General features: G+C 43.0%; 1 protein-coding gene across 3 annotated transcripts in view; it reads right to left on the bottom strand.

Annotated features, from left to right (window-relative positions):
- EXOC6B (exocyst complex component 6B) overlaps positions 1–2,439 on the bottom strand; it is a 161,585-nt gene extending 159,146 nt beyond the window's left edge. For all 3 annotated transcript variants that reach the window (XM_075261823.1, XM_075261825.1, XM_075261828.1), the window contains exon 1: positions 2,325–2,439. In XM_075261823.1, the coding sequence (XP_075117924.1) occupies positions 2,325–2,413 (89 nt within the window). In that variant the 5' untranslated portion in view covers positions 2,414–2,439. The remainder of the gene's footprint in view (positions 1–2,324) is intronic.
- Between the last annotated feature and the right edge of the window lie 16,015 nt (positions 2,440–18,454).

Below are 18,454 nucleotides of genomic sequence, written 5' to 3'. Positions count from 1 at the left end.
TAGCCCAACAGAAACCTTACACGTGGAGTTCTGCAAATACCTGCTCCATGTCCACCGCAACACCACCAACATGGCCTGCAGGGCAGAGCTAGGCAGACTCCCTCTATGGCTCACCATACAGAAGAGGGCGCTATCATTCTGGACACACATACAGGGCAGCAGTCCTGGCTCTTACCACCACCAAGCCTGGCTGAGCCTCAGCGCCCCGAGAAAAACTGATACCCCCCAACCAAGCATCAGCTATCTGCCAAGCCAAAACCCCCAACATGCCCTGAACAAGGCTCAAATAAAAGGAGTCATTGAGAGAGACAAAGAGCCGTACATCGAGGAATGGAGAAGCGCAATAAATAACTCCAAGAAACTCACCAATGTGTACCAATCCCTACAAAGGGACTACACCATGGCCACCTACCTGGAGAGAATACGCCACCCCAAGCACAGACAGACCCTGAGCCGGTACAGACTGAGCGCCCACAACCTAGAGATAGAGACGGGGCGATACAGGCAAACGTACAAGCCACGGGAGAACAGACTGTGCCAGCACTGTGACCCCATTACTGCCCCCTCTAATCACCCATTCACCCGCCGTACAACCCAACCCCCTCCCTCCACCATACTAACCACTCTCTTTGCTTTGGCAATGACAAATGTATATTCGGATGTGCCAATGAAGCTGCTGTGACTAGTGGGGTACGGCGAGGCTCCGCTGTGACTAGTGGGGTACGGCGAGGCTCTGCTGTGACTAGTGGGGTACGGCGAGGCTCTAATGTGACTAGTGGGGTACGGCGAGGCTCTAATGTGACTAGTGGGGTACAGCGAGGCTCTGCTGTGACTAGTGGGGTACGGCGAGGCTCTAATGTGACTAGTGGGGTACGGCGAGGCTATGCTGTGACATCACATACTAGTCTTTGGTCAGTGATATATCCAGTACGGCTCTACATGAAGAAGGCAACAGAAATAGTCCATAGAACCTTCTACTCCAGTCACACCCAGAGCTGCATTCTCCTGGTGGCTGCAGATCTGGATGTGACTGCAGGATACAGAACACAGAAGTAGTGCAGGGAATGTCACTGATAGAGCAGTCACCAGTGACAGGACTAGAGGGAAGTCTCATATATAGGGGGGCAGTCTCAGCTCTTTACACGTCGCTCCCGTAACAATAATGTCTGATATGGAAGGGGGACAGTCTCTTATCTCTGTACATGTCCCGGTGACAGCACTGTCTGATATGGGGAACAGTCTCTTATCTATGTAATGACAGGTCTGTTATGGGGGGCAGTCTCTTATCTCTGTACATATTTGTAGTGACAGGACTGTTATGGGGCAGTCTCTGATATGGAGGGCAGTCTCTTATATGGAGGGCAGTCTCTTATATGGAGGGCAGTCTCTTATATGGGGGGCAGTCGCTTATATGGGGGGCAGTCGCTTATATGGGGGGCAGTCGCTTATATGGAGGGCAGTCGCTTATCTATGTAATGACAGGTCTGTTATGGGGGGCAGTCTCTTATCTCTGTACATATTTGTAGTGACAGGACTGTTATGGGGCAGTCTCCTATATGGAGGCAGTCTCTTATATGGGGGGCAGTCTCTTATATGGGGGGCAGTCTCTTATATGGGGGGCAGTCTCTTATATGGGGGGCAGTCTCTTATCTATGTAATGACAGGTCTGTTATGGGGGGCAGTCTCTTATCTCTGTACATATTTGTAGTGACAGGACTGTTATGGGGCAGTCTCTTATATGGAGGGCAGTCTCTTATATGGAGGGCAGTCTCTTATATGGAGGGCAGTCTCTTATATGGAGGGCAGTCTCTTATATGGAGGGCAGTCTCTTATATGGGGGACAGTCTCTTATATGGGGGACAGTCTCTTATATGGAGGGCAGTCTCTTATATGGAGGGCAGTCTCTTATATGGAGGGCAGTCTCTTATATGGGGGGCAGTCTCTTATATGGGGGGCAGTCTCTTATATGGGGGGCAGTCTCTTATATGGGGGGCAGTCTCTTATATGGGGGGCAGTCTCTTATATGGGGGGCAGTCTCTTATATGGGGGGCAGTCTCTTATATGGGGGGCAGTCTCTTATATGGGGGGCAGTCTCTTATATGGAGGGCAGTCTCTTATATGGAGGGCAGTCTCTTATCTGTGTACATATTTGTAGTGACAGGTCTGTCTGTTATGGGGACAGTCTCCTATATGGGGGGCAGTCTCTTATCTCTGTACATATATGTAGTGACAGGACTGTCTGTTATGGGGCAGTCTGTCTCTGATATTGGGGGAGGGGCACTCTCTCATGTCTCCGCCTCCCGCTCTCCGGCCCTCTCACTCACCGCAGGGTCGGCCCGATACACGCCGTCTCCGTGCTCTCAATCTCCCGCAGTATTCGCTCATGTTCCGCCGCTGTCTCCAGCTCCGCCATGTCTGCGGGATCCCGGGCACCGCCCTCTCGTTACGTCAACGCGCAGCGCGTACTCTAACGTCCTGACGTCACTGAAGCGCTACTTTATGGGAGTTGTAGTCTTCTCCAAATAATCCTGAAGTGAGTTCAAGTGATGTAGGAGGGCAAAGAGTGACCAGGCAGGCTGAGATACACTGGATGAGATACACAGGATGAGATACACAGGATAAGATACGGCAGGACATGGAGGTATATATAGGCTGTGTATGGTATATAGCAGTACATTTACCACAGATGTTACCCCTGTAGTCTGGATACAAGATGAGATACGGCAGGACATGGAGGTATATACAGGCTCTGTATGGTATATAGCAGTACATTTACCACAGATGTTACACCTGTAGTCTGGATACAAGATGAGATACAGCAGGACATGGAGGTATATACAGGCTCTGTATGGTATATAGCAGTATATTTACCACAGATGTTACACCTGTAGTCTGGATACAAGATGAGATACAGCAGGACATGGAGGTATATACAGGCTGTGTATGGTATATAGCAGTACATTTACCACAGATGTTACCCCTGTAGTCTGGATACAAGATGAGATACGGCAGGACATGGAGGTATATACAGGCTCTGTATGGTATATAGCAGTACATTTACCACAGATGTTACACCTGTAGTCTGGATACAAGATGAGATACGGCAGGACATGGAGGTATATACAGACTGTGTATGGTATATAGCAGTACATTTACCACAGATGTTACACCTGTAGTCTGGATACAAGATGAGATACAGCAGGACATGGAGGTATATACAGGCTGTGTATGGTATATAGCAGTACATTTACCACAGATGTTACCCCTGTAGTCTGGATACAAGATGAGATACGGCAGGACATGGAGGTATATACAGGCTCTGTATGGTATATAGCAGTACATTTACCACAGATGTTACACCTGTAGTCTGGATACAAGATGAGATACAGCAGGACATGGAGGTATATACAGGCTGTGTATGGTATATAGCAGTACATTTACCACAGATGTTACACCTGTAGTCTGGATACAAGATGAGATACAGCAGGACATGGAGGTATATACAGGCTCTGTATGGTATATAGCAGTACATTTACCACAGATGTTACACCTGTAGTCTGGATACAAGTTGAGATACGGCAGGACATGGAGGTATATACAGGCTGTGTATGGTATATAGCAGTACATTTACCACAGATGTTACACCTGTAGTCTGGATACAAGATGAGATACGGCAGGACATGGAGGTATATACAGGCTCTGTATGGTATATAGCAGTACATTTACCACACATGTTACACCTGTAGTCTGGATAGAAGATGAGATACAGCAGGACATGGAGGTATATATAGGCTGTGTATGGTATATAGCAGTACATTTACCACAGATGTTACACCTGTAGTCTGGATACAAGATGAGATACGGCAGGACATGGCGGTATATACAGGCTCTATATGGTATATAGCAGTACATTTACCACAGATGTTACACCTGTAGTCTGGATACAAGATGAGATACAGCAGGACATGGAGGTATATATAGGCTGTGTATGGTATATAGCAGTACATTTACCACAGATGTTACACCTGTAGTCTGGATACAAGTTGAGATACGGCAGGACATGGAGGTATATACAGGCTCTGTATGGTATATAGCAGTACATTTACCACAGATGTTACACCTGTAGTCTGGATACAAGATGAGATACAGCAGGACATGGAGGTATATACAGGCTGTGTATGGTATATAGCAGTACATTTACCACAGATGTTACACCTGTAGTCTGGATACAAGATGAGATACAGCAGGACATGGAGGTATATACATGCTCTGTATGGTATATAGCAGTACATTTACCACAGATGTTACACCTGTAGTCTGTATACAAGATGGGATACGGCAGGACATGGAGGTATATACAGGCTGTGTATGGTATATAGCTGTACATTTACCACAGATGTTACACCTGTAGTCTGGATACAAGATGAGATACAGCAGGACATGGAGGTATATACAGGCTCTGTATGGTATATAGCAGTACATTTACCACAGATGTTACACCTGTAGTCTGGATACAAGATGAGATACGTCAGGACATGGAGGTATATACAGGCTCTGTATGGTATATAGCAGTACATTTACCACAGATGTTACACCTGTAGTCTGGATACAAGATGAGATACGGCAGGACATGGAGGTATATACAGGCTCTGTATGGTATATAGCAGTACATTTACCACAGATGTTACACCTGTAGCCTGGATACAAGATGAGATACGTCAGGACATGGAGGTATATACAGGCTCTGTATGGTATATAGCAGTACATTTACCACACATGTTACACCTGTAGCCTGGATACAAGATGAGATACAGCAGGACATGGAGGTATATACAGGCTCTGTATGGTATATAGCAGTACATTTACCACAGATGTTACACCTGTAGTCTGGATACAAGATGAGATACAGAAGGACATGGCGGTATATACAGGCTCTGTATGGTATATAGCAGTACATTTACCACAGATGTTACACCTGTAGTCTGGATACAAGATGAGATACGGCAGGACATGGAGGTATATACAGGCTGTGTATGGTATATAGCAGTACATTTACCGCAGATGTTACACCTGTAGTCTGGATACAAGATGAGATACGGCAGGACATGGAGGTATATACAGGCTGTGTATGGTATATAGCAGTACATTTACCACAGATGTTACACCTGTAGTCTGGATACAAGATGGGATACGGCAGGACATGGAGGTATATACAGGCTGTGTATGGTATATAGCAGTACATTTACCACAGATGTTACACCTGTAGTCTGGATACAAGATGAGATACGGCAGGACATGGAGGTATATACAGGCTCTGTATGGTATATAGCAGTACATTTACCACAGATGTTACACCTGTAGTCTGGATACAAGATGAGATACAGCAGGACATGGAGGTATATACAGGCTCTGTATGGTATATAGCAGTACATTTACCACAGATATTACACCTGTAGTCTGGATACAAGATGAGATACGGCAGGACATGGAGGTATATACAGGCTGTGTATGGTATATAGCAGTACATTTACCACAGATGTTACACCTGTAGTCTGGATACAAGATGAGATATGGCAGGACATGGAGGTATATACAGGCTCTGTATGGTATATAGCAGTACATTTACCACAGATGTTACACCTGTAGTCTGGATACAAGATGAGATACAGCATAACATGGAGGTATATACAGGCTGTGTATGGTATATAGCAGTACATTTACCACAAATGTTACACCTGTAGTCTGGATACAAGATGAGATACGGCAGGACATGGAGGTATATACAGGCTGTGTATGGTATATAGCAGTACATTTACCACAAATGTTACACCTGTAGTCTGGATACAAGATGAGATACGGCAGGACATGGAGGTATATACAGGCTGTGTATGGTATATAGCAGTACATTTACCACAGATGTTACACCTGTAGTCTGGATACAAGATGAGATACGGCAGGACATGGAGGTATATACAGGCTCTGTATGGTATATAGCAGTACATTTACCACAGATGTTACACCTGTAGTCTGAATACAAGATGAGATACGGCAGGACATGGAGGTATATACAGGCTGTGTATGGTATATAGCAGTACATTTACCACAGATGTTACACCTGTAGTCTGGATACAAGATGAGATACGGCAGGACATGGAGGTATATACAGGCTCTGTATGGTATATAGCAGTACATTTACCACAGATGTTACACCTGTAGTCTGGATACAAGATGAGATACGGCAGGAAATGGAGGTATATAGGCTCTGTATGGTATATAGCAGTACATTTACCACAGATGTTACACCTGTAGTCTGGATACAAGATGAGATACGGCAGGACATGGAGGTATATACAGGATCTGTATGGTATATAGCAGTACATTTACCACAGATGTTACACCTGTAGTCTGGATACAAGATGAGATACGGCAGGACATGGAGGTATATACAGGCTGTGTATGGTATATAGCAGTACATTTACCACAGATGTTACACCTGTAGTCTGGATACAAGTTGAGATACGGCAGGACATGGAGGTATATACAGGCTGTGTATGGTATATAGCAGTACATTTACCACAGATGTTACACCTGTAGTCTGGATACAAGATGAGATACGGCAGGACATGGAGGTATATACAGGCTGTGTATGGTATATAGCAGTACAGTTACCACAGATGTTACACCTGTAGTCTGGATACAAGATGAGATACGGCAGGACATGGAGGTATATACAGGCTGTGTATGGTATATAGCAGTACATTTACCACAGATGTTACACCTGTAGTCTGGATACAAGATGAGATACAGCAGGACATGGAGGTATATACAGGCTCTGTATGGTATATAGCAGTACATTTACCACAGATGTTACACCAGTAGTCTGGATACAAGATGAGATACGGCAGGACATGGAGGTATATACAGGATCTGTATGGTATATAGCAGTACATTTACCACAGATGTTACACCTGTAGTCTGGATACAAGATGAGATACAGCAGGACATGGAGGTATATACAGGCTGTGTATGGTATATAGCAGCACATTTACCACAGATGTTACACCTGTAGTCTGGATACAAGATGAGATACGGCAGGACATGGAGGTATATACAGGCTCTGTATGGTATATAGCAGTACATTTACCACACGTTACCCCTGTAGTCCGGATACAAGATGAGATACGGCAGGACATGGCGGTATATACAGGCTCTGTATGGTATATAGCAGTACATTTACCACACGTTACCCCTGTAGTCTGGATACAAGATGAGATACAGCAGGACATGGAGGTATATACATGCTCTGTATGGTATATAGCAGTACATTTACCACAGATGTTACACCTGTAGTCTGGATAGAAGATGAGATACAGCAGGACATGGCGGTATATACAGGCTCTGTATGGTATATAGCAGTACATTTACCACAGATGTTACACCTGTAGTCTGTATACAAGATGAGATACGGCAGGACATGGAGGTATATACAGGCTGTGTATGGTATATAGCAGTACATTTACCACAGATGTTACACCTGTAGTCTGGATACAAGATGAGATACAGCAGGACATGGAGGTATATACAGGCTGTGTATGGTATATAGCAGTACATTTACCACAGATGTTACACCTGTAGTCTGGATACAAGATGAGATACAGCAGGACATGGAGGTATATACAGGCTGTGTATGGTATATAGCAGTACATTTACCACAGATGTTACACCTGTAGTCTGGATACAAGATGAGATACAGCAGGACATGGAGGTATATACAGGCTCTGTATGGTATATAGCAGTACATTTACCACAGATGTTACACCTGTAGTCTGGATAGAAGATGAGATACAGCAGGACATGGCGGTATATACAGGCTCTGTATGGTATATAGCAGTACATTTACCACAGATGTTACACCTGTAGTCTGTATACAAGATGAGATACGGCAGGACATGGAGGTATATACAGGCTGTGTATGGTATATAGCAGTACATTTACCACAGATGTTACACCTGTAGTCTGGATACAAGATGAGATACAGCAGGACATGGAGGTATATACAGGCTCTGTATGGTATATAGCAGTACATTTACCACAGATGTTACACCTGTAGTCTGGATACAAGATGAGATACAGCAGGACATGGAGGTATATACAGGCTGTGTATGGTATATAGCAGTACATTTACCACAGATGTTACACCTGTAGTCTGGATACAAGATGAGATACAGCAGGACATGGCGGTATATACAGGCTGTGTATGGTATATAGCAGTACATTTACCACAGATGTTACACCTGTAGTCTGGATACAAGATGAGATACAGCAGGACATGGAGGTATATACAGGCTGTGTATGGTATATAGCAGTACATTTACCACAGATGTTACACCTGTAGTCTGGATACAAGATGAGATACAGCAGGACATGGCGGTATATACAGGCTGTGTATGGTATATAGCAGTACATTTACCACAGATGTTACACCTGTAGTCTGGATACAAGATGAGATACAGCAGGACATGGAGGTATATACAGGCTGTGTATGGTATATAGCAGTACATTTACCACAGATGTTACACCTGTAGTCTGGATACAAGATGAGATACAGCAGGACATGGAGGTATATACAGGCTCTGTATGGTATATAGCAGTACATTTACCACAGATGTTACACCAGTAGTCTGGATACAAGATGAGATACGGCAGGACATGGAGGTATATACAGGCTCTGTATGGTATATAGCAGTACATTTACCACACGTTACCCCTGTAGTCCGGATACAAGATGAGATACGGCAGGACATGGCGGTATATACAGGCTCTGTATGGTATATAGCAGTACATTTACCACACGTTACCCCTGTAGTCTGGATACAAGATGAGATACAGCAGGACATGGAGGTATATACAGGCTCTATATGGTATATAGCAGTACATTTACCGCAGATGTTACACCTGTAGTCTGGATACAAGATGAGATACGGCAGGACATGGAGGTATATACAGGCTCTGTATGGTATATAGCAGTACATTTACCACAGATGTTACACCTGTAGTCTGGATAGAAGATGAGATACAGCAGGACATGGCGGTATATACAGGCTCTGTATGGTATATAGCAGTACATTTACCACAGATGTTACACCTGTAGTCTGTATACAAGATGAGATACGGCAGGACATGGAGGTATATACAGGCTGTGTATGGTATATAGCAGTACATTTACCACAGATGTTACACCTGTAGTCTGGATACAAGATGAGATACGGCAGGACATGGAGGTATATACAGGCTGTGTATGGTATATAGCAGTACATTTACCACAGATGTTACACCTGTAGTCTGGATACAAGATGAGATACGGGAGGACATGGAGGTATATACAGGCTCTGTATGGTATATAGCAGTACATTTACCACAGATGTTACACCTGTAGTCTGGATACAAGATGAGATACAGCAGGACATGGAGGTATATACAGGCTCTGTATGGTATATAGCAGTACATTTACCACAGATGTTACACCTGTAGTCTGGATACAAGATGAGATACGGCAGGACATGGAGGTATATACAGGCTGTGTATGGTATATAGCAGTACATTTACCACACATGTTACACCTGTAGTCTGGATACAAGATGAGATATGGCAGGACATGGAGGTATATACAGGCTCTGTATGGTATATAGCAGTACATTTACCACAGATGTTACACCTGTAGTCTGGATAGAAGATGAGGTACGGCAGGACATGGAGGTATATACAGGCTCTGTATGGTATATAGCAGTACATTTACCACAGATGTTACACCTGTAGTCTGGATACAAGATGAGATACAGCAGGACATGGAGGTATATATAGGCTGTGTATGGTATATAGCAGTACATTTACCACAGATGTTACACCTGTAGTCTGGATACAAGATGAGATACGGCAGGACATGGCGGTATATACAGGCTCTATATGGTATATAGCAGTACATTTACCACAGATGTTACACCTGTAGTCTGGATACAAGATGAGATACAGCAGGACATGGAGGTATATACAGGCTCTGTATGGTATATAGCAGTACATTTACCACAGATGTTACACCTGTAGTCTGGATACAAGATGAGATACGGCAGGACATGGAGGTATATACAGGCTCTGTATGGTATATAGCAGTACATTTACCACAGATGTTACACCTGTAGTCTGGATACAAGATGAGATACAGCAGGACATGGAGGTATATACAGGCTGTGTATGGTATATAGCAGTACATTTACCACAGATGTTACACCTGTAGTCTGGATAGAAGATGAGATACAGCAGGACATGGAGGTATATACATGCTCTGTATGGTATATAGCAGTACATTTACCACAGATGTTACACCTGTAGTCTGTATACAAGATGGGATACGGCAGGACATGGAGGTATATACAGGCTGTGTATGGTATATAGCTGTACATTTACCACAGATGTTACACCTGTAGTCTGGATACAAGATGAGATACAGCAGGACATGGAGGTATATACAGGCTCTGTATGGTATATAGCAGTACATTTACCACAGATGTTACACCTGTAGTCTGGATACAAGATGAGATACAGCAGGACATGGAGGTATATACAGGCTCTGTATGGTATATAGCAGTACATTTACCACAGATGTTACCCCTGTAGTCTGGATACAAGATGAGATACGGCAGGACATGGAGGTATATACAGGCTCTGTATGGTATATAGCAGTACATTTACCACAGATGTTACACCTGTAGTCTGGATACAAGATGAGATACGGCAGGACATGGAGGTATATACAGGCTCTGTATGGTATATAGCAGTACATTTACCACAGATGTTACACCTGTAGCCTGGATACAAGATGAGATACGTCAGGACATGGAGGTATATACAGGCTCTGTATGGTATATAGCAGTACATTTACCACAGATGTTACACCTGTAGCCTGGATACAAGATGAGATACAGCAGGACATGGAGGTATATACAGGCTCTGTATGGTATATAGCAGTACATTTACCACAGATGTTACACCTGTAGTCTGGATACAAGATGAGATACAGAAGGACATGGCGGTATATACAGGCTCTGTATGGTATATAGCAGTACATTTACCACAGATGTTACACCTGTAGTCTGGATACAAGATGAGATACGGCAGGACATGGAGGTATATACAGGCTGTGTATGGTATATAGCAGTACATTTACCGCAGATGTTACACCTGTAGTCTGGATAGAAGATGAGATACAGCAGGACATGGAGGTATATACATGCTCTGTATGGTATATAGCAGTACATTTACCACAGATGTTACACCTGTAGTCTGGATACAAGATGAGATACAGCAGGACATGGAGGTATATACAGGCTGTGTATGGTATATAGCAGTACATTTACCACAGATGTTACACCTGTAGTCTGGATAGAAGATGAGATACAGCAGGACATGGCGGTATATACAGGCTCTGTATGGTATATAGCAGTACATTTACCACAGATGTTACACCTGTAGTCTGGATACAAGATGAGATACGGCAGGACATGGAGGTATATACAGGCTCTGTATGGTATATAGCAGTACATTTACCACAGATGTTACACCTGTAGTCTGGATACAAGATGAGATACGGCAGGACATGGAGGTATATACAGGCTCTGTATGGTATATAGCAGTACATTTACCACAGATGTTACACCTGTAGTCTGGATACAAGATGAGATACGGCAGGACATGGAGGTATATACAGGCTCTGTATGGTATATAGCAGTACATTTACCACAGATGTTACACCTGTAGCCTGGATACAAGATGAGATACGTCAGGACATGGAGGTATATACAGGCTCTGTATGGTATATAGCAGTACATTTACCACAGATGTTACACCTGTAGCCTGGATACAAGATGAGATACAGCAGGACATGGAGGTATATACAGGCTCTGTATGGTATATAGCAGTACATTTACCACAGATGTTACACCTGTAGTCTGGATACAAGATGAGATACAGAAGGACATGGCGGTATATACAGGCTCTGTATGGTATATAGCAGTACATTTACCACAGATGTTACACCTGTAGTCTGGATACAAGATGAGATACGGCAGGACATGGAGGTATATACAGGCTGTGTATGGTATATAGCAGTACATTTACCGCAGATGTTACACCTGTAGTCTGGATACAAGTTGAGATACGGCAGGACATGGAGGTATATACAGGCTCTGTATGGTATATAGCAGTACATTTACCACAGATGTTACACCTGTAGTCTGGATACAAGATGAGATACGGCAGGACATGGAGGTATATACAGGCTCTGTATGGTATATAGCAGTACATTTACCACAGATGTTACACCTGTAGTCTGGATACAAGATGAGATACAGCAGGACATGGAGGTATATACAGGCTCTGTATGGTATATAGCAGTACATTTACCACAGATATTACACCTGTAGTCTGGATACAAGATGAGATACGGCAGGACATGGAGGTATATACAGGCTGTGTATGGTATATAGCAGTACATTTACCACAGATGTTACACCTGTAGTCTGGATACAAGATGAGATATGGCAGGACATGGAGGTATATACAGGCTGTGTATGGTATATAGCAGTACATTTACCACAGATGTTACACCTGTAGTCTGGATACAAGATGAGATACAGCATAACATGGAGGTATATACAGGCTGTGTATGGTATATAGCAGTACATTTACCACAAATGTTACACCTGTAGTCTGGATACAAGATGAGATACGGCAGGACATGGAGGTATATACAGGCTGTGTATGGTATATAGCAGTACATTTACCACAAATGTTACACCTGTAGTCTGGATACAAGATGAGATACGGCAGGACATGGAGGTATATACAGGCTGTGTATGGTATATAGCAGTACATTTACCACAGATGTTACACCTGTAGTCTGGATACAAGATGGGATACGGCAGGACATGGAGGTATATACAGGCTCTGTATGGTATATAGCAGTACATTTACCACAGATGTTACACCTGTAGTCTGAATACAAGATGAGATACGGCAGGACATGGAGGTATATACAGGCTGTGTATGGTATATAGCAGTACATTTACCACAGATGTTACACCTGTAGTCTGGATACAAGATGAGATACGGCAGGACATGGAGGTATATACAGGCTCTGTATGGTATATAGCAGTACATTTACCACAGATGTTACACCTGTAGTCTGGATACAAGATGAGATACGGCAGGACATGGAGGTATATACAGGATCTGTATGGTATATAGCAGTACATTTACCACAGATGTTACACCTGTAGTCTGGATACAAGTTGAGATACGGCAGGACATGGAGGTATATACAGGCTCTGTATGGTATATAGCAGTACATTTACCACAGATGTTACACCTGTAGTCTGGATACAAGATGAGATACGGCAGGACATGGAGGTATATACAGGCTCTGTATGGTATATAGCAGTACATTTACCACAGATGTTACACCTGTAGTCTGGATACAAGATGAGATACAGCAGGACATGGAGGTATATACAGGCTCTGTATGGTATATAGCAGTACATTTACCACAGATGTTACACTTGTAGTCTGGATAGAAGATGAGATACGGCAGGACATGGAGGTATATACAGGATCTGTATGGTATATAGCAGTACATTTACCACAGATGTTACACCTGTAGTCTGGATACAAGATGAGATATGGCAGGACATGGAGGTGTATACAGGCTGTGTATGGTATATAGCAGTACATTTACCACAGATGTTACACCTGTAGTCTGGATACAAGATGAGATACAGCAGGACATGGAGGTATATACAGGCTCTGTATGGTATATAGCAGTACATTTACCACAGATGTTACACCTGTAGTCTGGATACAAGATGAGATACAGCAGGACATGGAGGTATATACAGGCTGTGTATGGTATATAGCAGTACATTTACCACAGATGTTACACCTGTAGTCTGGATACAAGATGAGATACAGCAGGACATGGAGGTATATACAGGCTGTGTATGGTATATAGCAGTACAGTTACCACAGATGTTACACCTGTAGTCTGGATACAAGATGAGATACGGCAGGACATGGAGGTATATACAGGCTCTGTATGGTATATAGCAGTACATTTACCACAGATGTTACACCTGTAGTCTGGATACAAGATGAGATACAGCAGGACATGGAGGTATATACAGGCTCTGTATTGTATATAGCAGTACATTTACCACAGATGTTACACCAGTAGTCTGGATACAAGATGAGATACGGCAGGACATGGAGGTATATACAGGATCTGTATGGTATATAGCAGTACATTTACCACAGATGTTACACCTGTAGTCTGGATACAAGATGAGATACAGCAGGACATGGAGGTATATACAGGCTGTGTATGGTATATAGCAGCACATTTACCACAGATGTTACACCTGTAGTCTGGATACAAGATGAGATACGGCAGGACATGGAGGTATATACAGGCTCTGTATGGTATATAGCAGTACATTTACCACACGTTACCCCTGTAGTCCGGATACAAGATGAGATACGGCAGGACATGGCGGTATATACAGGCTCTGTATGGTATATAGCAGTACATTTACCACACGTTACCCCTGTAGTCTGGATACAAGATGAGATACAGCAGGACATGGAGGTATATACATGCTCTGTATGGTATATAGCAGTACATTTACCACAGATGTTACACCTGTAGTCTGGATAGAAGATGAGATACAGCAGGACATGGCGGTATATACAGGCTCTGTATGGTATATAGCAGTACATTTACCACAGATGTTACACCTGTAGTCTGTATACAAGATGAGATACGGCAGGACATGGAGGTATATACAGGCTGTGTATGGTATATAGCAGTACATTTACCACAGATGTTACACCTGTAGTCTGGATAGAAGATGAGATACAGCAGGACATGGCGGTATATACAGGCTCTGTATGGTATATAGCAGTACATTTACCACAGATGTTACACCTGTAGTCTGGATACAAGATGAGATACAGCAGGACATGGAGGTATATACAGGCTGTGTATGGTATATAGCAGTACATTTACCACAGATGTTACACCTGTAGTCTGGATACAAGATGAGATACGGCAGGACATGGAGGTATATACAGGCTGTGTATGGTATATAGCAGTACATTTACCACAGATGTTACACCTGTAGTCTGGATACAAGATGAGATACGGGAGGACATGGAGGTATATACAGGCTCTGTATGGTATATAGCAGTACATTTACCACAGATGTTACACCTGTAGTCTGGATACAAGATGAGATACAGCAGGACATGGAGGTATATACAGGCTCTGTATGGTATATAGCAGTACATTTACCACAGATGTTACACCTGTAGTCTGGATACAAGATGAGATACGGCAGGACATGGAGGTATATACAGGCTGTGTATGGTATATAGCAGTACATTTACCACACATGTTACACCTGTAGTCTGGATAGAAGATGAGATACGGCAGGACATGGAGGTATATACAGGCTGTGTATGGTATATAGCAGTACATTTACCACAGATGTTACACCTGTAGTCTGGATACAAGATGAGATACCGCAGGACATGGAGGTATATACAGGCTCTGTATGGTATATAGCAGTACATTTACCACAGATGTTACACCTGTAGTCTGGATACAAGATGAGATACAGCAGGACATGGAGGTATATATAGGCTGTGTATGGTATATAGCAGTACATTTACCACAGATGTTACACCTGTAGTCTGGATACAAGATGAGATACGGCAGGACATGGCGGTATATACAGGCTCTATATGGTATATAGCAGTACATTTACCACAGATGTTACACCTGTAGTCTGGATACAAGATGAGATACAGCAGGACATGGAGGTATATATAGGCTGTGTATGGTATATAGCAGTACATTTACCACAGATGTTACACCTGTAGTCTGGATACAAGATGAGATACGGCAGGACATGGAGGTATATACAGGCTCTGTATGGTATATAGCAGTACATTTACCACAGATGTTACACCTGTAGTCTGGATACAAGATGAGATACAGCAGGACATGGAGGTATATACAGGCTGTGTATGGTATATAGCAGTACATTTACCACAGATGTTACACCTGTAGTCTGTATACAAGATGGGATACGGCAGGACATGGAGGTATATACAGGCTCTGTATGGTATATAGCAGTACATTTACCACAGATGTTACACCTGTAGCCTGGATACAAGATGAGATACAGCAGGACATGGAGGTATATACAGGCTCTGTATGGTATATAGCAGTACATTTACCACAGATGTTACACCTGTAGTCTGGATACAAGATGAGATACAGAAGGACATGGCGGTATATACAGGCTCTGTATGGTATATAGCAGTACATTTACCACAGATGTTACACCTGTAGTCTGGATACAAGATGAGATACGGCAGGACATGGAGGTATATACAGGCTGTGTATGGTATATAGCAGTACATTTACCGCAGATGTTACACCTGTAGTCTGGATAGAAGATGAGATACAGCAGGACATGGAGGTATATACATGCTCTGTATGGTATATAGCAGTACATTTACCACAGATGTTACACCTGTAGTCTGGATAGAAGATGAGATACGGCAGGACATGGCGGTATATACAGGCTGTGTATGGTATATAGCAGTACATTTACCACAGATGTTACACCTGTAGTCTGGATACAAGATGAGATACAGCAGGACATGGCGGTATATACAGGCTCTGTATGGTATATAGCAGTACATTTACCACAGATGTTACACCTGTAGTCTGGATACAAGATGAGATACGGCAGGACATGGAGGTATATACAGGCTCTGTATGGTATATAGCAATACATTTACCACAGATGTTACACCTGTAGTCTGGATACAAGATGAGATACGGCAGGACATGGAGGTATATACAGGCTCTGTATGGTATATAGCAGTACATTTACCACAGATGTTACACCTGTAGTCTGGATACAAGATGAGATACGGCAGGACATGGAGGTATATACAGGCTCTGTATGGTATATAGCAGTACATTTACCACAGATGTTACACCTGTAGTCTGGATACAAGATGAGATACGGCAGGACATGGAGGTATATACAGGCTGTGTATGGTATATAGCAGTACATTTACCACAGATATTACACCTGTAGTCTGGATACAAGATGAGATACGGCAGGACATGGAGGTATATACAGGCTCTGTATGGTATATAGCAGTACATTTACCACAGATATTACACCTGTAGTCTGGATACAAGATGAGATACGGCAGGACATGGAGGTATATACAGGCTGTGTATGGTATATAGCAGTACATTTACCACAGATGTTACACCTGTAGTCTGGATACAAGATGAGATATGGCAGGACATGGAGGTATATACAGGCTGTGTATGGTATATAGCAGTACATTTACCACAGATGTTACACCTGTAGTCTGGATACAAGATGAGATACAGCATAACATGGAGGTATATACAGGCTGTGTATGGTATATAGCAGTACATTTACCACAGATGTTACACCTGTAGTCTGTATACAAGATGGGATACGGCAGGACATGGAGGTATATACAGGCTGTGTATGGTATATAGCAGTACATTTACCACAAATGTTACACCTGTAGTCTGGATACAAGATGAGATACGGCAGGACATGGAGGTATATACAGGCTGTGTATGGTATATAGCAGTACATTTACCACAAATGTTACACCTGTAGTCTGGATACAAGATGAGATACGGCAGGACATGGAGGTATATACAGGCTGTGTATGGTATATAGCAGTACATTTACCACAGATGTTACACCTGTAGTCTGGATACAAGATGGGATACGGCAGGACATGGAGGTATATACAGGCTCTGTATGGTATATAGCAGTACATTTACCACAGATGTTACACCTGTAGTCTGAATACAAGATGAGATACGGCAGGACATGGAGGTATATACAGGCTGTGTATGGTATATAGCAGTACATTTACCACAGATGTTACACCTGTAGTCTGGATACAAGATGAGATACGGCAGGACATGGAGGTATATACAGGCTCTGTATGGTATATAGCAGTACATTTACCACAGATGTTACACCTGTAGTCTGGATACAAGATGAGATACGGCAGGAAATGGAGGTATATAGGCTCTGTATGGTATATAGCAGTACATTTACCACAGATGTTACACCTGTAGTCTGGATACAAGATGAGATACGGCAGGACATGGAGGTATATACAGGATCTGTATGGTATATAGCAGTACATTTACCACAGATGTTACACCTGTAGTCTGGATACAAGTTGAGATACGGCAGGACATGGAGGTATATACAGGCTCTGTATGGTATATAGCAGTACATTTACCACAGATGTTACACCTGTA

This window comes from Leptodactylus fuscus, chromosome 1 (genome assembly GCF_031893055.1).
Source record: "Leptodactylus fuscus isolate aLepFus1 chromosome 1, aLepFus1.hap2, whole genome shotgun sequence".
NCBI lineage: Eukaryota > Metazoa > Chordata > Amphibia > Anura > Leptodactylidae > Leptodactylus > Leptodactylus fuscus.
Note: the sequence above shows the minus strand (reverse complement) of the source record. Positions and strands in the feature narration are given on the sequence as shown.